The 22,673-nt window shown below is 34.7% G+C and overlaps 1 protein-coding gene across 5 annotated transcripts in view; it reads right to left on the reverse strand.

Moving 5' to 3' along the window:
- The window catches only part of OTOGL (otogelin like), a 346,243-nt gene that overhangs the window by 99,626 nt on the left and 223,944 nt on the right, over positions 1-22,673 (reverse strand). For all 5 annotated transcript variants that reach the window (XR_012518405.1, XM_074402509.1, XM_074402507.1 and 2 more), the window contains 2 exons: positions 17,385-17,492; positions 16,498-16,636 (listed from right to left, as the gene is read on the reverse strand). Coding sequence is in view for 4 of the 5 variants with exons in the window: in XM_074402509.1 (XP_074258610.1) it covers positions 16,498-16,636; positions 17,385-17,492 (247 nt within the window). In the remaining variant the exon portion in view is untranslated. The remainder of the gene's footprint in view (positions 1-16,497; positions 16,637-17,384; positions 17,493-22,673) is intronic.

Raw genomic sequence — 22,673 nt, forward strand, 5'->3', positions numbered from 1 at the left:
ATTTAGGTCATGGTTGATGTTTATAGTTGCAATTTTAAATAAATTTTGTAATTAAATAACTCTCCTCCACCTGCCTAAGGTACAAATGAAATAAGGCCTATGTTTATTTTTGCTTATCATTGTATCTTCACTTCTCAGTATAGGGTCTGATATATAGAAAGCACACAAGAAATACCAATGTGAAAAAATCAGGCCAGGTATAGGAATTTGAGAGTGATAAAATTAGAAGGTTTTCAGAGGCTTAAGGAGACAGTGAACATTTGAAATATTATCTTAAGACAATGTTAAAAAACCTAATCTAGAACAAATCATAGGAAGAAACCAGCAGCGATTGGAGTTTGTCACAGATTCATGGAACTAGAGTTTGGCTCTGAAATCTGGGTTTTGAAATATTATATTTCCCATTTTTGCTGAAGATAATCTAGTTTCTTTATGTTTATAGCACAGGTCATAATGCTGTTCAGTTTTTCATCTTTTTTTTTTTCTCCTAAACTGAGCCTTTACCTCAAGAAATTTACCTCAGGAAATACAATTATTACCTTGGTTCTAAATTTGTGAAAATATGCTTTAAACATAATGTGCTATACCATGTGCTATTTATAATAAAGAGCAAACAGATTCCAAAGTGAATAAAATATCAGAAAACCTAAATTTTCAAAGTTTAGTAAGTATGATTCAACCAAGTTATGGTAAGTACTTACTCTGTATCTAGACCTGGGTTACATTTAAAACCACACAATACAGAGATAAGAAAACAAACTTTAATATCTGTTTAAATATAAGGGTCAAGTTACACAATATTTTAAAAAATCAAACTGAGTAGGTGTTAATTTTTTAAAATCCAATTGGAAAATAGAGAAATTTTTAGGAAGTAGATTAATAGATCCTTCTCAGGACCCAAAGAAATTGAAAATAAGTTTCACCAGAGGAAAGGTGTTACAAATAACAAAGATAAAGCCTGGAATTTGTAATCAACACAGGAGGAAAGAGAGCTAGTTGTCAAGGAAGAATGAATTAAATCTGCTATTCACAGAGTTAGTTCCTGCCACTAAGAAAGCAACAAGTAAATGAATGGTGCTGGCAGTCATCCTATCCTTCTCAGAAGAAATACTGATTCTTCTAGAAAAGGAAGGCTCGGTCAAGGAAAATCTTAGCAGACAGAGTAAGCAAAATATTACTAAAGAAAAACTGAAGCAGAAAAAAAATTCAAGCACTGAAAAATTTACTGCCTAGCATGATTATACTTCAAGATAATGGAAATTATGTTGCACTAGCAAATCACTAGTTTATCTTTGATATGCAATAATGATCTGTTTCAAAGTCAAATAAAATGTTTTCCCACTTATCATATGTGTTGCATTCAATTTGTCATTAAACATTTTCGGGGCCTAATTCTAGCTTTATTAATTTTAATAAGATTACCCATTACAATATCAAAAATGTACTAGTATAATTGTAATTAATTATTAATGTAAGCTTTCTTCAAGTTCCAAATAAAATTCAATAAAAGTCTAGTTCTGAAGTCTACTGATTGCAAACAAAGTTTCTTTTTAAAATAACACTATAAAATAATGAAATATTTCTAAAATATTCAAAAAAGGCATATGCAATTCTAGAACTTCAAAATTTAGAATCTTAATACTCTTTGTGTCTTATGCTTACTAAATTATCCCTGATGATAGATTTTCATCCAGATACTGAACTCATGATCCAAATTTCATTGCTGTTAAAAAATTCGAATAACATTTCCTGTGACATGTTTCCTTATATACATGTAGGTAATCTACTTAAAATTTGAAACTGAACATGATGGATTTATTTTAGCAGAAGAATATACTTACAAATTAAGATGAATACAGGAATTCAGGTTACATAGGCTAAATGCCACACCATAACACTCTTACCTATCAAATGGACTGGCATCATTAGATTGCAGCAATAAAGAAATATTGCTATAATCACTCAGCATCAAATACAAGAATATACTTTCTGCTTGCCAGGACTCAGAGTTAAGACAAATACTCTACTTGAAATATTTTCTGCACAATTACTATTTGAAACTACAATGATGAATACTACATTTTCTCTACTATAAAAGAAAATGAGGGTAACAGAAGAAAATACTAGTAAGTAGTTATCGAGTTCACCAAATGCCCAGCATTCTACAAAATGACAAGAATGACAAGAAATATAAGGCATTGTCCCTTCCACCAAAACCTTAGAATTTTCTTAGTTAAATCTCTCTTAACATGAAGTATATTTAGTAGATATGTCTTTACTGGCATGCTTTATATTTAATAGGCCCCTAAAATTGTTTTATTAAATAAATGTAATAATGTGAATGAAGATCACCACCATACACCGGAAAACATTTGTAGACATGATGATACACAAAGTTTTTGGGCTTTTTTTTTTTTTCTCTGAAACGCTGCTGATCTATAACCTGGGTCACTGTATTTAGTTTAGCATCTCTGTTCTTACAAAAGTGGGTTGTTTCAGTTTTTTTCCTTGTCATAAATTATACTGTGAAGAGAGTTACATAAATGTGACTTTCTGGTTTCTTTGTGATATTTTTCTTTTTCTAGAAGGGGAATTGTTGGGTCACGGCAACAGAAGAGAGTGTTCATGGTAAGCATGGCCAAATTGCTTTCCACTGATGTAGAGCTGATGCACACCTCCACCAGCCACCCCCAGAAGGGCTGCGCCACTGCACTGTCACCAGCACTAACCACCACCACAAAAGTGGACTTGTGCTGATTTGATGGGTGAAAACTGGTACTTTCATACTTTTTTTATTAATTTGTGCATTGTGGTGCACCCTGAGGCTCAGCATGTTCCTCAAGTGCACAAGGTGGTCCAAATTTGCTTTCTTGTTTTGACTGTTTGTATCCCTTCTATTTGGTTTTCACGTTAAAAAAATAATAATAAAATAAAAATAAAAACAAGGTTTTAAATGCTTTTGGTAGAAATGTGAAAATATTTTTTCCATATACAAAATGAAAAATAAAGTTTTGCAGAATCTCTTACTACTTAAATGATACCATAAACAAACATCTTTAACAGAAATGACATATTCAATGGGAACATGTCATGTTTTACATGATCTTGTCAGAGAAACTTATTTTTTTCCAAATGTGACTTAAATTTGACTATGCAGAAGAAGAGAATAATTTCAAAAATAATGAAATCATGTTTTTTTAGAAAGTAAAATGTTCTACATCCTTACTACTTAACATATGGTTTGTAGACATGGAGCATCAGCACTATCTAGTAGCTTATTGAAGAGACAGAACCCAGGAGATTTGGCAAGATGGCCAAATAGGAACAGCTCTGGTCTGCAGCTCCCAGTGAGACCACACAGAAGGTGGCCGATTTCTGCATTTCTAACCTAGGTACTTGGTTCATCTCATTAGGACTTGTTAGACAGTGAGTACAGCCCACAGAGGGCAAGCAGAAGCAGGGTAGGGCATCATCTCACCCAGGAAATGCAAAAGGCCAGGGAACTCCCTCCCTTAGCCAAGGGAAGGCATGAGGAACTGTCCTATCCAGCTAAGATACTATGTTTTTCCCACAGTTTTTATAACCTGCAGACCAGGAGATTCCCTTGTGTGCCTATGACACCAGGGCCCTGGGTTTCAAGCTAAACTGGATGGCAGTTTGGGCAGACTCTGAGCTATCTGCAGGAGGTTTTTTTTTGTACCCCAGAGGTGCCTGTAACCTCAGAGAGACAAAACTGTCCACTTCCCTGGAAAGGGAGCTGAAGCCAGGGAGCCAAGTTGTCTCACTCAGTGGGTCCCACTACCATGGAGCCCAGCAAGCTAAGAACCACTGGCTTGAAATTGTCACTGCCAGCACAGCAGTCTGAAGTCCTCGTGGGATGATTGAGCTTGGTGTGGGGAGGGGCATCTGACATTACTGAGGCTTGAGTAGACAGTTTTCCCCTTACAGTGTTAAGGAAGCCACTGGAAAGTTTGGACTGGGTGGAACTCACTGCAGTGTAGCAAAGCAGCTGTGGTTAGACTACCTCTCTCGATTCCTCCTCACTGGGCATAACATCTCTGAAAGAAAGGCAGCATTCCAGTAAGGGGCTTACGAATAAAACTCCCATCTCTGTGGAATAGAGTACCTGGGGGAAGGGGCAGTTGTGGGCACAGCTTCAGCAGACTTAAACATTCCTGCCTGCTGGCTCTGTAAGCAAGCAACAGATCTCCCAGCACAGTGCTCAAGCTCAGCTAAGGAACAGACTGCCTTTTAAAATGGGTCCCTGACCCCTGTGCCTCCTGACTGGCGGCACACCCCAGCAGGGGTTGACAGACACCTCATACAGGAGAGCTCCAGTTGGCATCTGGTGGGTGACCCTCTTTAATGAAGCTTCCATAGGAAGGAGCAGGCAGTAATATTTGCTGTTCTGCAGCCTTCGCTGGTGATACATGGGCAAGCAGTGTCTGGAATGGACCTCCAGCAAACTCCAGCAGACTTACAGAAGAGAGGCCTGATTTTTAGAAAGAAAACTAGCAAAAAGAAAGCAATAACATCAACATTAACAAAAAGGATGCCCACACAAAAACCCCTTCCAAAGGCCATCAGCATCAAAGATCAAAGGTAGATAAATCCATGAAGCTCAGGAAAAACCAGCACAAAAATGCCGAAAATTCCAAAAGCCAGAATGTCTATTCTCCTCCAAATGATCTAAACTCCTTTCAGATAAGGGCACAAAACTGGACAGAGAATGAGTTTGACAAACTCGATAGAAGTAGGCTTCAGAAGGTGGGTAATGACAAACTCTTCTGAGCTAGAGGAATATGTTTAACCCAAAGCAAGGAAGCTCAGAAATCTTGATAAAAGGTTACAGAAACTGCTAACTAGAATAAACATTTTAGAGAAGAACGTAAATGACCTGATGAAGCTGAAAAACACAGCACGAGAACTTTGTGAAGCATACACAAATATCAATAGCCAAATCAATCAAGCAGAAGAAAGGATATGAGATTAAAGATCAACTTAATGAAATAAAGTGTGAAGCCAAGATAAGAGAAAAAAGAATGAAAAGGAACAAACGAGGCCTCTAAGAAATATGAGACTATGTGAAAAGATCAAACCTATGATTGATTGCTGTAGCTGAAAGTGACAGGGAGAATGAAACTAAGTTGGAAAATGCACTTCAGGATATTATCCAGGAGAACTTCCCCAATCTATCAAGACAAGCCAACATTCAAATTCAGGAAATACACAGAACACCAACCACTAAGATTGTTCTCGAGAAGGGCAACCCTAAGACACATAATCATCAGATTCCCCAAGGTTGAAACAAAGGAAAAAATGTTAAGGGCAGCCAATGAGAAAGATCAGGTTACCTACAAAGGGAAGCCCATTAGACTAACAGTGGATTTCTCTGCAGAAACCCTGCAAGCCAGCAGAGAGTGAGGGCCAAAATTCAACATTCTAAAAGAAAAGAATTTTCAACCTAGACTTCCATATTCAGCCAAACTAAGCTTTATAAGCGAAACAGAAATAATATCCTTTATAGACAAGCAAATGCTGATGGATTTTGTCACCACCAGGCCTGCCTTACAAGAGCTCCTGAAGGAAGCACTAAATATGGAAAGGAAAAACTGGTATTAGCCACTGCAAAAACATACCAAAATATAAAGACCAATGACACATGAAGAAACTGCATCAACTAATGTGCAAAATAACCAGCTACAATCATGATGACAGGATCGAATTCACACATAACAATATTAACCTTAAATGTAAATAGGCTAAATGCCCCAATTAAAAAAAAAACAGACTGGCAAATTGGATAAAGGGTCAAGACCCATCATGTGCTGTATTCAGGAGACCCATATCATGTGCAAAGACACACACAGGCTCAAAACAAAGGGAGGAGGAAGATTTACCAAGCAAATGGAAAGCAAAATAAGAAAAAATAAAATTAAAAAAAAGCAGAGATTGCAATCCTAGTCTCTGATAAAACAGACTTTAAACCAATAATCAAAAAAGACAAAGAAGGGTATTACATAAATGGTAAACAGATTAATGCAAGAAAAAGAGCTAACTCTCCTAAATATATATGCACCTAACACAGAAGCACCCAGATTCATAAAGCAAGTTCTTAGAGACCTGCAAAGAGACTTAGACTCCCACATAATAATAATAGGAGACTTTAACACCCCACTGTCAATATTAATGACAGATCAACAAAACAGAAAATTAATAAGGATATTCAGGACTTGAAGTCAGCTCTGGACCAAGCAGATCTAACAGATATCTATAGAACTCTCCACCCCAAATCAATAAATATCCATTCTCCTCAGCACCACATAGCACTTATTCTAAAATCAACCACATAAGTGGAAGTAAAACACTCCTCAACAGATGCAAAAGAACGAAAATCATAACAAATACTCTCTCGGATCACAGTGCAATCAAATTAGAGCTCAGGATTAAGAAACTCTTTCAAAACTGTACAACTACATAGAAACTGAACAAACTACTCCTGAATGACTACTGGGTAAATAATGAAATGAAGGCAGAAATAATGAAGTTCTTTGAAACCAATGAAAATAAAGACACAACATACCAGAATCTCTGGGACATAGCTAAAGCAGTGTTTAAAGGAAAATTTATAGCACTAAATACCCAAATAAGAAAGTGGTGAAGATCTAAAACTGACACCCTGACATGACAATTAAAAGAACTAGAGAAGCAAGACCAAACAAATTCAAAAGCTAGCAGAAGACAAGAAATAACCAAAATCAGAGCAGAACTGAGGGAGATAGAGACACAAAAAAATCCTTCAAAAAATCAATGAATCCAGGAGGTGGTTTTTGAAAAGATTGACAAAGTAGATAGATCACTAGCCAGCCTAATAAAAAAGAAAAGAGAGAAGAATCAAATAGACACAATAAAAAAACGATACAGGGAACATCATTACTGATCCCACAGAAATACAAACTACCATCAGAGAACACTTTAAACACCTCTGCGTAAATAAACCAGAGAACCTAGAAGCAATGGATAAATTCTTGAACACATACACCCTCCCAAGGCTAAACCACAAAGAAGTTGAATCCCTGAATAAACAAATAACAATATCTGAAATTAAGGTAGTAATTAATAGCCAATCAACAACAACAAAAAAAGCCCAGGACCAGATAGATTCACAGCTGAATTCCAGCAGAGGTACAAAGAAGAGCTGGTACCATTCCTTCTGAAACTATCCCAAACAATAGAAAAAAAGGGACTCCTCCCTAACTCATTTTATAAGGACAGCATCATCCTGATTCCAAAACCTGGCAGAGAAAAAACAAAATAAGAAAATTTCAGGTCAGTATTCCTGATGAACATTGGTGCAAACTCCTCAATAAAATATTGGCAAATCGAATCAAGCAGCACATCAAAAAGCTCATCCACCACCAAGTCAGCTTCATCCCTGGGATGCAAGGCTGGCTCACCATATGCAAATCAGTAAATGTAATCTATTCGCATAAAAAGAACCAATGAAAAAAACCACATGATTATCTCAAGAGATGCAGAAAAGACCTTCAATAAAATCCAACACCTTTCATGCTAAAAACACTCAATAAACTAGGTATTAATGAAACATCTCTCAAAATAATAAGACCTATTTTAGCAAACACAGCCAGTATTATACTGAATGGACAAAAGCTGGAAGAATTCTCTTTGAAAACTGGCACAAGACAAGGATGACCTCTCTCACCGCTTCTATTTATCATAGTATTGGAAGTTCTGGACAGGACAATCAGGCAAGAGAAAGAAAATAAATGTATTCAAATAGGAAGAGAGGAAGTCAAATTGTCTCTGTTTGCAGATGACAATTGTATATTTAGAAAACTCCATCCTTTCAGCCCAAAAAATTCTTAAGCTGATAAGCAACTTTAGCAAAGTCTCAGGATACAAAATCAATGTGCAAAAATCACAAGCATTCCTACACACCAATAATAGACAAACAGAGAGCCAAATCATGAGCGAACTCCTGTTCACAATTGCTTCAAAGAAAATAAAATGCCTAGGAATACAACTTACAAGGGATATGAAGAGCCTCTTCAAGGAGAACTACAAACCACTGCTCAAGGAAATCAGAGAGGACCCAGACAAATGGAAAAACATTCCATGCTCATGGATAGAAAGAATCAATATCATGAAAATGGTCATATCCCTGAAGTAATTTATAGATTCAGTGCTATCCCCATCAAGCTACCACTGACTTTCTTCAAAGAATTAGAAAAAACTACTTTAAATTTCATATGGAATCAAAAAAAGAGCCCGTATAGCGAAGACAATCCTAAGCAAAAAGAAGAAAGCTGGAGGCATCATGCTACCTGACTTCAAACTATACTACAAGGCTGCTACAGCAACCAGAACAGCATGGCACTGATACCAAAACAGATACATAGACCAATGGAACAGAACAGATGACTCAGAAATAACACCACACATCTACAACCATTTGATCTTTGACAAATCTGACAAAAACAAGCAACAAGTAATGGGGAAAGGATTCCCTATTTAATAAATGGTGTTGGGAAAACTGACTAGCCATGTGCTGAAAACTGAAACTGGACCCTTTTCTTACACCTTATACAAAAATCAACCCAAGCTAGATTGAAGACTTAAACATATTACCTAAAACCATCAAAACCATAGAAGAAAACCTAGGCAATACTATTCAGGACATAGCCATGGGCAAAGACTTCATGACTAAAACACCAAAAGCAATTGCAACAAAAGCCAAAGTTGACAAATGGGATCTAATTAAACTAAAGAGCTCAAACTAGCATCAGAGTGAATAGGCAACCTACAGAATGGGAGAAAAATTTTGCAATCTATCCATCTGGCAAAAGGCTAATATCCAGAATGTACAAAGAACTTAAACAAATATACAAGAAAAAAACAACCCCATCAAAAAGTGGGCAAAGGATATAAACAGACACTTTTCAAAAGAAGACATTTATCTTCCCAACAAACATGACAAAATGCTCATCATCACTGGTCATTTGAGAAATGCAAATCAAAACCACAATAAAAAGTCAAGAAACAACAGATGATGGAGAGGATGTGGAGAAATAGGAATGCTTTTACACTGTTTCGTGGGAATTAAATTAGTACAACCATTGTGGAAGACACTGTGGTGATTCCTCAAGGATCTAGAATGAGAAATACCATTTGACCCAGCAATCCCATTACTACATATATACTCAAAGGATTATAAATAATTCTACTATAAAGACATGCACACATATGTTTACTGTAGCACTATTCACAATAGTGAATAGATTTGAACCCAACCCAAATGTCTTTCAATGATAGACTGGATAAAGCAAATGTGGTACATATACACCATAAAATACTATGCAGCCATAAAAAAGAGTGAGTTTTTATTTTTTGCAGGAAAATGGATGAAGCTGGATACCATCATTCTCAACAAATTAATGCAGGAACTGAAAACCAAACACTGCATGTTCTGACTCATAAATGAGAGATGACCAGTGAGAACACATGGACACAGGGAAAGGAACATCATCAAACACTGGGGCCTGTCAGGGGTGGGGGTAAAGGGGAAGGAGATCATTAGAACAAATACCTAATGCATGTGGGCTTAAAACTTATATGACAGGTTGATGAGTGCAGCAAACCACCATGGCACATGTATACCTATGCAACAAACCTGCATGTTTTGCGCAAGTATCTCAGAACTTAAAGTATAATTTTAAAAAAAGAAAAGGCAGAATCCAAAACGCTACTGCAATTCTATGAAAACAATTTATATTTTAACAATTTCCCTAGGTGATACACATGCACACTAAGGTTTAAGAAGTGCTGCTCTAAATACTAGACATTGAAAGGTGGTATATGCATTTATCAAAAGTGTTAGATTGCTAGAACTAAAAAATTACATTTAAGCTTGTGGTCTCTATTCTCTAGTGAAGACTGTTGAAAATTTTAAACAAGTAATTTTTTAACTTGATAATTCAGCCAAAATTGTGCTAGCTCCTATGAGGAACTCAGAATAAGTGTACCACATAGTTCTGACATAAAATGATATACAATCTAGATGAATACAGAAGAATAATCAGAATATAATGAGCTGCTTAATTTTGACATGATTACTATAAACACAATGGGATATAAGAACAGGACAGATCACTGTGAGCTGAAAATATGACTTTGAGGGAGCAGAGGAAATCAGATACAGAGAGCACAATGAGAAAAGACATAAATGAGGTATGGAGTTGATAGAACCCTTTGAAAGACTAGCATAAGAGGTTTCACTTTATGAGGCTATTGGAAGCTATAGGAAGACATTGGAAATCCCTGTAATTCTTAATAAGCAATGACATGATAACAATCTGAGTCTTAAAAAGATAAATAGAAAGAAATAGTATGTTACTGTGAGGATGAACTTGAATCACAAATATAGTCAAGAAATTGAGGCTCAGAGCTGTACAAATCAATTTGGACTCATCAGTGTGTAGGTGTGGCTAAGACTTTAGAAGTTGATGAACACACCAAGCACTAGGAGAAAGGGGTAGAATGCCACAAAAAGGTGTCCAGTTCAGTTAACATTCAGTGAAAAACTATGTTCCCAGTATGAAACAATAATGAGAAAGACTTGGTCCTTGCTCTAAAGGAGCCAACTCGGTCATCTCTGGGTAGGGGCTTATGCGAGAGGAAAAGGCAACACAAGACAAAGACAAAACCAGAAAGAGACTGAAAGACTCATAATATCCAGAAAGTCAAGGGTGGAGGTAATTTAAAGGAGTGTCACAGGCACATAAATATCAAGGAAAATGAGGATTTGATATAAAATCAAATCTGATACATTTTGGGAATGAAGATTTTTTTTATGTTTTCAAATTCCTAAATTGTTATCTACTTTTCTAAGCCTCTAAATTTATATTCTAAACCTCAGGGGATGAAAGCATTCTAATATAAAATTGTTTGCTAAAACAGGCTTATTCAAAGAAGATACTCAGAGAATGTATATTCATTAGTGTGCCTTCTTTAAGCTCCAAAAATAATCCAGACAACACAAGACAAAAAAAAAAAAAAAACTACCCTATAGGCAACTTGACATCCACTATGATTATATGACTGTCAAATACATTCTCAGGTATTGATTTTTCAAGAAAATTAAAATCATTCATAAAGGAAGCCAAGACAAGTACCAACAGGAAAATGCAATGATGTAAAATATAAGAAAGAGCCTTGCTTCAGTTTAAATGGCTATAGATTTTACTATTCATTTTTTATATAACAGAACTAATATAAATGGAAGGTAGTCTATTTTCTTGACTTAGACTTAAATAACAAAATCACACACAAACTTCTAATAATATAAAAGTCATATCCAGAAAAAAAAGCATTAATCATAGGTTAGTTTGCTGGAGGAAAAATATGTTATTTTGTTTATTCTTGTGTGACTTCTTTCTAAAGCTCACATTTTTTTATTTAGAAATGTAATTCTGTGATCATTAATGTCTAAAATTTAAATATACAGGTAATTGAAATGCATTCAATGTAAGAAATTTTAAGGATTTTATCAGATATATAAAGCCTGGAGTTTACCAAAGCATATCATCAAAATAGCATTTCTAGAATTGAGCATATCTTTTTATTGTCAAACCATAAAAAATGTACAACTCAATTATAGTTTAATGTGTTACATTTATATTCACCAAACCAAGTTAATAACAATAAAAATAGCTGACATTTATTGAACATTCACTTTATACCAAACACTGTCTAAGCCTTTTATGTATATTTATCTTATTTAATCCTCAGAACTATTTCACAATTACTTTTCAAATCTTATAGATGAGAAAACAGAGGCACGAAAGTTTAAGAACTAGCCCATTACTTATAAATAAAAGTTAAGAATGAGTTAAGGAAATACCAAAACCTGGCAGAGACACAGTGAAGAAAGAAAACTTCAGGCCAATATTCCTGATTAACATAGACACAAAAATCCTCAACAAAATACTAGCAAAGTGGATCTAGCAGCACATCAAAAAACTAATCCACCATAATCAAGTAGACTTTACTTCTGGAATGATAGGTTAGTTCAACGTACACAAATGAATAAATGTGATTCATCACATAAACAGAACTTAAAAACAAAAACTACACGATCATCTCAACAAATGCAGGAAAAAGTTTTTGATAAAATCCAACATCCCTTCATATTAAAAACCCTCTAAAAATTGGGCATCAGAGGAACATATCTCAAAATATTAATAGCCATCTATGATAAACCCACAGCCAACATCATTCCAAATGGGCAAAAGCTGGACCCAATCCCATTGAGAAGTGGAACAAGACAAGGATGCCCACTGTCATCACTCTTATTCAACACAGCACTGGAAGTCTTAGCCAAAGCAATCAGGCAAAAGAAAGGGCATTCAAATAAAAACAGGAAGTCAAAATACCTCTCTTCACAGACAATATGATTCTACACCTGGAAAATTCCATAGCCTCTGCCCTAAGGCTCCTGTAACTGATAAACAACTTCTGTTCAGTTTCAGGAGACAAAACCAATGTATAAAAATAAGCAGAATTTCTTTTCTTTTTTTTTTTAAATTGTACTTTAAGTTCTGGGGTACATGTGCAGATCTTGCAGAATTGTTGCATAGGTACACACATGTCACGGTGGTTTGCTGTCTCCATCCCCCCATCACCTACATCAGGCATTTCTCCCAGTGTTATCCCTCCCCAACCTCCCTGCTCCCCGCTGTCCCTCCTCTGGCCCCCCACCCCCCAACAAACCCCAGTGTGTGATGTTCCCCTCCCTGTGCCTATGTGTTCTCTTGTTCAACACTTGCCTATGAGTGAGAACATGTGGTGTTTGTTTTTCTGTTCTTGTGTACATTTGCTGAGAATGATGGTATCCAGATTCATCCATGTCCCTACAAAGTACACAAACTCATCATTTTTTATGACTGCATAGTATTCAATGGTGTATAGATGCCACATTTTCTTTGTCCAGTCTATGATTGGGCATTTGAATTGGTTCCAGGTCTTTGCTATTGTAAACAGTGCCACAGTGAACATACATGAGCATGTGACTATAATAGAACAATTCATAATCCTTCGGGTACATACCCAGTAATGAGATTGCTAGATCAAATGGAATTTCTATTTCTAGATCCTTGATGAATCACCACATTGTCTTCCACAATGGTTGAACTAATTTACACTCCCACTAACAGTGTAAAAGTGTTTCTATTTCTCCACATCCTCTCCAGCATTTGTTGTCTCCAGATTTTTTAATGATCGCCATTCTAACTGGCATGAAATGGTATCTCAGTGTGGTTTTGATTTGCATTTATTTAATGACCAGTCGTGATGAGCATTTTTTCATATGTTTGTTGGCCTCATATATGTCTTGTTTTGAAAAATGTCTGTTCATATCCTTTGCCCAATTTTGAATGGGTTTGTTTTTTTCTTGTAAATCTGCTTTAGTTCTTTATAGATTATGGATATTAGCCCTTTGTCAGATGGGTAGATTGCAAAATATTTTTCCCATTTTGTTGGCTGCCAGTTCACTCTAACGATTGTTTTTTTTGTTGCGTAAAAACTCTTAAGTTTAATGAGATTTCATTTGTCTATTTTGGCTTTTGCTGCCATTGCTTTTGGTGTTTTAGTCATAAAGTCCTTGCCTATGCCTATGTCCTGAATGGTATTGCCTAGGTTTTCTTCTAGGGTTTTTATGGTGTTAGGGCTTATGTTTAAATCTTTAATCCATCTAGAGTTAATTTTAGTGTAAGTGTGAGGAAGGGGTCCAGCTTCAGCTTTCTGCACACGGCTAGCCAGTTTTCCCAACACCATTTATTATACAGGGAATTCTTTCACTGTTTCTTGTTTTTGTCAGGTTTGTCAAAGATCAGATGGTTGTAGATGTGTGGCATTGCTTCTGAGACCTCTGTTCTGTTGGTTTATATGTCTGTTTTGGTACCAGTACCATGCTGTTTTGATTACTGTAGTCTTGTAGTATAGTTTGAAGTCAGGTAGCATCATGCCTCCAGCTTTGTTCTTTTTGCTTATGTGGGCTCTCTTTTGGTTCCATATGAAGTTTAAGGTGGTTTTTTCCAGTTCTGTGAAGAGGGTCATAGGCAGCTTGATGGAGATAGTGCTGAATCTATAAATTACTTTGATCAGTTTGGCAATTTTCATATCGATTCCTTCTAACCATGAGCATGGAATGTTTTTCCATCTGTTTGTATCCTCTCTTATTTCCTTGATCAGTGGTTTGTAGTTCTCCTTGACAAGGTCCTTTACATCCTTTCTTAGTTATATTTCTAGGTATTTTATTCTCTTTGTAGCAATTGTCAGTGGGAGTTCACCCATGATTTGGCTCCCTGTTAGTCTGTTATTGGTGTGTAGGAATGCTTGTGATTTCTGCACATTGATTTTGTATCCTGAGACTTTGCTGAAGTTACTTATCAGTTTAAGTAGATCTTGGGCTGAGATGATGGGGTCTTCTAAATATACAATCATGTTGTCTGCAAATAGAGACAATTTGACTTCCTCTTTTCCTAACCCAATATCCTTTATTTCTTTTTCTTGCCTAAAAATTAGCAGCATTTAATACACCAATAATATTCAAACTGAGAGCAAAATCAAGATTGCAATTCCATTCACAATAGTCATATACACACAAAAAAATACCTAGGTATACAACTAAACAGGAAAGTGAAAGATCTCTACGACAAGAATTACAAAACACTGCTGAAAGAAATCAAGACAACACAAAAAAATGAAAATACATTTCATGCTCATGGATAGGAAGAATTGATATTGTTAAAATGGTCATACTTCCCAAAGCGATCTACAAATTCAATGCCATTCCTAAAAAATGACCAATGTCATTTTTCACAGAATTAGAAAAAAACTATTCTAAAATTCATATGGAATCCAAAAAGAGTTGTACTAACCAAAGCAATCCTAAGAAAAAAAAAAAAAGCTGGAAGCATCAAACTACCCAATTTCAAACTAAACTACGAGGCTACAACAACCAAAACAACATGGTACTGGCACAAAAATGACATAATGGAACAGGTTACAGAACCCAGAAATACAGCCACATATCTACAACCATCTGATGTTTGACATAATCAACAATAATAAGCAGTGAGGAAAGAACTCCCCATTCAATAAATGCTGCTGGGATAACTGGCTAGCCCTATGCTGAAGATTGAAACTGGAACATTTCCTTTCATTAAATACAAAAGTCAACCAAACATGGATTAAAGACTTAAATGTAAGATCTAAAATCATAAAATCCTAGAAGAAAACCTAGAGAATACTATTCTGGATGTAGGCCTTCTCAAAGATTCTATAACAAAGACACCTAAAGCAATTACAACAAAAACAACAATTTACAAGTGGGGCCTAATCAAACTAAAGAGCTTCAGTACAGCCAAAGAAATATCAACAAAGTAAACAGAAAACCTACATAATGGGAGAAAATATTTGCAAATCATGCACCCTACAAATGCCTAATAACCAGAATCTCTAAGGGACTTATTAAGCACAAAACAACTTCATTAGAAATTGACAAAGGACATGAACAGACACATCTCAAAAGAACACATACCTGCAGCCAATGAGCATATGAAAAAACGTTCAACATCATTAATCATTAAAGAAATGCAAATCAAAACCACAATGAGATATCATCTTACACCAGTCAAAATGGCTACTATTAAAAAATAAAAAAAACAACAGATGTTGGTAAGGTTGCAAAGAAAAGGAAACACTTATATACTGCTGGTGAGAAGGTAAATTAGTTTAGGCACTGTAGAAAGCAGGTGGCAATTTCTCAAAGAGCTTAAAACTGAATTATCATTCAACCCAGAAATTCCATTATTGTGTATGCCCCCAAAAGAATATAAATTGTTCTACCATAAAGACATATGCACATGTACATTTATTGCAGCACTATTCACAATAGCAAACACATGGAATCAACCTAGATGCCCATCAATAGTGGAATGCATAAAGAAAATGTGGTACATATACAGTATGGAGTACCATGCAGCCCTAAGAAAGAAATGTCTTTTGCAGCAAAATGGATGCAGCTGGAGACCACTATCCTAAGTGAATTAACACAGGAACAGAAAACCAAATATCACATGTTCTCACTTATAAGTGGGGGCTAAACATTGACTACATCTGGACACAAAGAAGGGAACAATAGACACTGGGGCCTACTTAAGGGTGGAGGGTGGGAGGTGGGTACCAGGATGATGAAATATTTTGTACACCAAACCCCAGCAACACAGTAACAAATTTACCCACAATAACAAATCTTCACATTTACTTCCTGAACCTAAAATACAAGTTGAAAATATACATTATTGTTTTATAGGTTTTATAAATAGCACATGAATTCAATGTATCAGGGACCAGCATACATGTTTTTGCATTAAGTCTTTACACAAATGCGAATAAAAACGTCTAACTGCAACCTACCTTTATCAAAAATACCTGGCAATCACTGATATAGTCATATTCTAGTCCATCAAAAGAATAATAATGCCGGTCCCCATATATTGTACACACTGCTGGGCATGGATAATATGTGCAATTGAACATTCCTCGTCGACAAACACTATTGAAAAATAATACAAGTTACCTTTCTAAAGAAACTTGACCTTAACTAGTGATTTCAAGTGACAATAATAATGGAATGTTTGTATTCAAGAGAATTCATGAGCAAATATTCCTTATGAATATTTCCAATTCATTCTGATACCACGTCTTACATTGACAAAGAAGGCACAAATTTATCACTTTGTTTAAATAAATTATCAGATACCAAAACCAACTCTAGGAATTGTGCATATGTCACACAGAAAATAGATGATGGAATGAAAAATTGAACACAGATCTGCTGGTAGCTGAAAGAGCACAATGCCATCTCCCATACTTGAGTAAATTTAAATGTATTAGACATGACATTGATCATGAATTTAGAACTTTTGTCCATATTTTAGGGAAATTATATTGCAAATTTTATTTTATGTTATTCTTTTGACTTATCTTGAAACTTGAAACCTTCCATTAAATATGGTCTTTTCTTTGTAACATTTAGCACTTTCTTGTAAACATGATTTTTTCCTATTAAAATTTTAGGTTGTTGTATTTCACACTTTGCTTCTGAGTTGAACAAATATGCATAAAGATAATGGTTCCCTGTAGATAGTAACTGTCCACCAACTCCTACAGGCCTTTAAAATCTTATTTGCTTAGGCTTGATTTACTTTTTGCTGATGTCAGTCTCAACAAATAAATACGAGATGATTGAAATTAACACAATTACTTAGGAAAATATTTGTGAAATAAATGGATCTCCTTACCAGGTGTAACACGGTGTAGCAATCACTTCTCCTGAGAGATACTCCCAGTCTTTCCAGATACACGGGCAGCTTTCAGGAACATAACACTTTCCTTTGTGCTCTGCCATTCTTCCAAATGAAGAAGTAAAATGCTATTTAGTATGAACTACCAATTTCAGTTTTAAAATACCAGTAATCTTAGCATATTAAAACGATCATCTATATTTATTAGACCTGTCTAAGGCACTCTATCTGACCTGTCGAGGAGCTGAGTCCAGTCTCCCTCCCTGTTTTTCCACGCAATACCTTACATATCACAGTACTAAATGCCAGGCAAATGACTAGCTGTGGTATCTGTACCTTTTTGTTATTCACTAAGTGTATAAGAAGAAGACAGAAGCCTAATACAGTGAGTCATTCCAGAAAAAAAAAAATTGTAGAGGAAGTGAGAGTCCCTTTCTTTAATATCTGCTGCTTGAAAGAGTCTGTGGGATCTAACAACTTTTTTATGAAATAGTAAATTATCAAATGGTTAACATTTTTATTACAAGATGTAGAGAGTAATCATAAGATGCTTTCTGAGTGCTTAAAGTTGAAATCAGGATAGTTTAGATGTGTGTGGAACTGCAAACATTATAATAAGTGTTTCACATTATTTCTTATTTACTTTTTATTTCACTCAAGGAGTGTTTAATAACTTGAATGCTAGGAATTACAAGCAATTCTCAAAAGAATAAACTCATATTCATAAAACTTTATACATCATTTGAACTAAAAGACATTTACACTACTAAAATCAAACATTCATCCCCTTCAAACATTCTTATATCATGATTTTTACATATTATATTAGTTAACACTATTCCTCATTGTTACGTAAATTTTATCACACAGTTTCACCATTCTTCTTGGATTTTTTATCTTTGTCTTCATTCTTTACATTATCCTTCCTGAGAGCAGTGTGGATTTCATCCATTGCCTTAGATACATTTCTGATTGTCTTATTCAGTTGGTTTTCAAATTGTAAATTCATGTTTTCTGAAATCTTTACGTTTTCTTGTAACTGACTAAGGTCCTTTTTAACTTCTTTGAGTTCACTACAGAGGCTTTTGTTGCAAATCTCCAAATTTAATGTGGTTTTTTCATCTTCATCTGTTTTTTCCTCCCAGTAACTGCAGCTTCTGTTCTACCTCAGTGTTTCTTATTTATTTAATGTAATAACTTTTGAATGTTGGTTTCAAGTGTTATTTTCTTCTTGAAAGATTGTTTCCTGAAATAGTGTCTAAAAATGTCTATGACTATAAAAGTTAAAATATACAAATGTTATATTTTAATATACAATTTAAATATAAATATAAAATTATAAAATTTTAATATAAAAATTGAACTAATCTCAGGGAAGAATAAATTTTGGTGTGTTATTTAAATATTTGGTATGAAGATTAAATATATATTACATATAACATCAAATCCTTTAATATAAATAAATGTATATTTCAATATTCTTAAAATTTTTTCTAAAAGTTTTAATAAATAACTTAATGATAATTAAATAATATAATAATTTTGTTAGTAATAAATTATAAATTTAATAATTATATAAAATAGCAATAAGGATAAAAATAACATTAAATTTAAATCAGTTGTAATTTAAATAATTTATTATGAATTAATCTATACTTTAATTTATATAAATAACAATAAATTACTAAAAATAAAAATCTCCTAAAATAGATAAGATGTAAAACTTTTTTACATTTTGTTTAAAATGTAAAAATTTAATATTATAAAAATTAACATGGAATTCAGGAACCCAGAGTTATTTCCTCTTCTCTAAAACAGAAATAATTCTTCATGTTGTTTTAGCACTCTGCTTTCTCTCTCATTACTCTTTGTACACAGTCTTGTAATTTCTTATTCAATGGACAGCATATGCTACCCACTACACTTTCAGCTTCACTCAACAGGACCATAAATATCTTGTTAATGTTCATGTCACAATGCATAGTGCATAGAAGACAACTGTTGAGTAAAGGTGAATAAAATTATTTATATAAATGATACATTATCTCATTTAGATTTCTTTCAGACCAACAATGCCCCAGATCCCTCACCTCGGCCCTCCCAAACTTCTAGTCACTCATCCTGGGCTTTGAATTTTTCTTCTGCCTGGAAAATTCTTTTCCCATGTTCCGTCTGGCAAACTTACCACTTAAGACTCAATTCGGTGCAATCTTTATGTCCCTAATTCCCTCACATACTCTGTATACTTGGTAATCTTATAAACTTTTATTGGAGGATTTATCACAAGAAACTGTTAAATATGTCATTAAATATCTTATAATGATAATAAGAATAATAACAAAACTCATATTTTTTAATGCTTGCTATGGCAAGGCACTATCCTAACCATTTTAACTATGCCACTAACTGATCTTATCCTAGTGACAATCCCCTAAGGTAGATTCTATTATTATCTAATAAATGTATTTTACTACTCCCCATTCCTATAGCTTAACACAATGCCTCAAACATTAGATGCATCATAAACTTTAATTGTTCAGTTGTTTAAGTGAGGGAAACCTCACCAAAATGAGTCACAATTCTTATATCTCCAGACAAAGTCATGGTTTTAACTGACTTTGCTAATGACTGATGAGTTTTTCATAACTACTCAAAACTGGAAGAAGGAAAGGGAAAACTTTAAATCACTGTAAATTATAGGTGTATTGCCAATTTGGTTCAAGACCATAGCAATAAAGTTAATATCATTAAAAAGCAAATCACACAGATTTGTTTCATTTCCTAGTGCATATAAAAGTTACATTTATATTATAGTCTATTAAATGCATAATAGCTTTATATCTAAAAATAAACAAAAAAATCTTAATTTAAAAATACTTTATTGCTAAAAAAAGAAGTTAAGGATCATCTGAGCCTTCAGGGAGTCATAATCTTTTTGCTGAAGGCTGGGGTGGCTGTGGCAATTTCTTGAAATAAGACACAGTGAAGTTTGCCATACTGATTGACTCTCCCTTTCACAAAAGATTTTTCTGCAGCATGCAATGCATTTGATAGTATTTTATCTAAAAAATTCTTTCAAAATTAGAGTCAGTCCTCTGAAACCCTATCACTGCTTTATCAACTAACTTTATGTAACAATCTGAATCCTTTATTATCATTCCAACATGTTCACAGCATCTTCACCATGTATAGATCCCATCTCAAGAAACCACTTTTTTTGCTCATCTGTAAGAAGCAACTTTCAAGCGACATTCAAGTTTTATCATGAGATTGAAGCAAATCAGTCACATCTTCAAACTTCACTTCTAATTCTAGTTCTCTTGCTATTTTCTTCACATCTGCAATTACTTCCTCCACTGACGTCTCAAAACCATCCAAGTTATCCATGGGAGTTGGAATAAACATCTTTCAAACTGCTGTGCATGTTGATATTTTGACCTCTGCCCATGAATCACTAATGTTCTTAATGGTATTTAGAATAGTGAATACTTTCCAAAATATTTTCAATTTTCTTTTCACAGATCCATCAGAGAAATTACTATCTATGGCAGGTATAGACCTGTGAAATGTATTTCTTAAATAATAAGATTTTAAAGTTGAAATTACTCCTTGATCAATGGCTGCAGAATAAATGTTAGCAAGCATGAAAACAAAATTAATAGATACTTCTGCATCTCCACTGGAGCTCCCAGGTGACCAGGTGCACTGCCAATAAGTAGTAATATTTTTAATGGAATCTTTTTTTTCCTAGGTATCAGGTCTCAACAGTGGGCTCAAAATATTCAGTAAACCATGCTGTAAACAAACATGCTACCATCCAGGCTTTGTTGTTCCATTTACAGAGCACAGGTAGAGTAGATTTAGCATAATTCTTAAGGTCCCTATGATTTTTTAAATGGCAAATGAGCATTGACTTCAACTTAAAGCCACCATCTGCATTAACTCCTAACAAGAGAGTAAGCCTGTCCGTGGAAGCTTTGAAGCCAAGCACTGCCTTCTCTCTAGCTATGAAAGTCCTAAATGGTACCTTATTCCTATATAAATCTGTTTTATCTACATTGAAAACATATTGTTTAGGGTAGCCACCTTCATCAGTTATCTTTGTTACATCCTCTGGATAACTGACTATAGCTTCTTCATCAGCATTTGCACTTTTATGTTATGGAGATCGTTTCTTTTCTTAAACCCCATGAGCCAACCTCTGTTGACTTCAAACTTTTCTTCTACAGCTTTCTCCCCTCTCCCAGCCATTATAGAATTGAAAGAGTTAAAATTTTGCTCTGGATTAAGCCTTTGCATAAGGGAATGTTGCAGCTGGTTTGATCTATCCAGAGTACTAAAACTTTATCCGTATCGGCGATAAGGCTGCTTTGCTTTCTTATCATTTGTGAGTTCACTGGAATAGTAGCACTTTTCATTCCTTTCATGAACTTCTTTGCATTCACAATTTGGCTAACTGCTGCAAAAGAGCTAGCTTGTGGACTCTCTTAGCTTTCGATATGCCTTCCTCACTAAATCTAATCATTTCTAGCTTTCGATTTAAGGTAACAGACGTGTGATTCTTCCTTTCTCTTGAACTTTTGGTGACCATTGTAGAGTTATTAATTGGCCTAATTTCAATATTGTTGTGTCTGAGGTAATAGAAAAACAAGAGAAGAAGGAGAGAGATGGGGAAATGGCCCATACATGGAGCAATGGGAACACACACAACATTCATCAATTAATTTTTCCATCTTATATGGGCATAGTTTGTGGTACCCTGAAGTAATTACATAGTAATCAAAGTTCACTGTTTACAGATTACCATAACAGATATAATGATAATGAAAAAGTTCTGAAATTTTCCAAAAAAAAAAAAACCAAAATATGGCACAGAGACACCAAGTAAGCACATGCTGTTGGAAAATCGCACCAACAGATTTGCTTGATGCAGGGTTGCCGCCAACCTTCAATTTGTAAAAAAAAAAAAAAAAAAAAAAAAAGCAACACTTTTGTAGTGCAATAAATCAAAACACGATGAAACAAGGTATGCCTGTATCTGCTTTAAGCAGGTTTGGGCAGTGGGATAAGAAATAAACATTTACTGAGTACTTACTACATAACTGGTGTGCAGCATATACTCAGTCATCCAAGAAGTAAATATATTGTTATATCCACTTTAAAAAGAGAAACTTGAGATTTCAAATGGTTTATTAACTTGCCATGAGGTACTTCAGCTAATAAGGAAGCCCAGCATAGAAGATATTTCTATCTGACCTTTCCAATATACTACTTTCCATTTCTTCA

Source organism: Saimiri boliviensis, chromosome 7 (genome assembly GCF_048565385.1).
Source record: "Saimiri boliviensis isolate mSaiBol1 chromosome 7, mSaiBol1.pri, whole genome shotgun sequence".
NCBI classification, from domain to species: Eukaryota; Metazoa; Chordata; class Mammalia; order Primates; family Cebidae; genus Saimiri; species Saimiri boliviensis.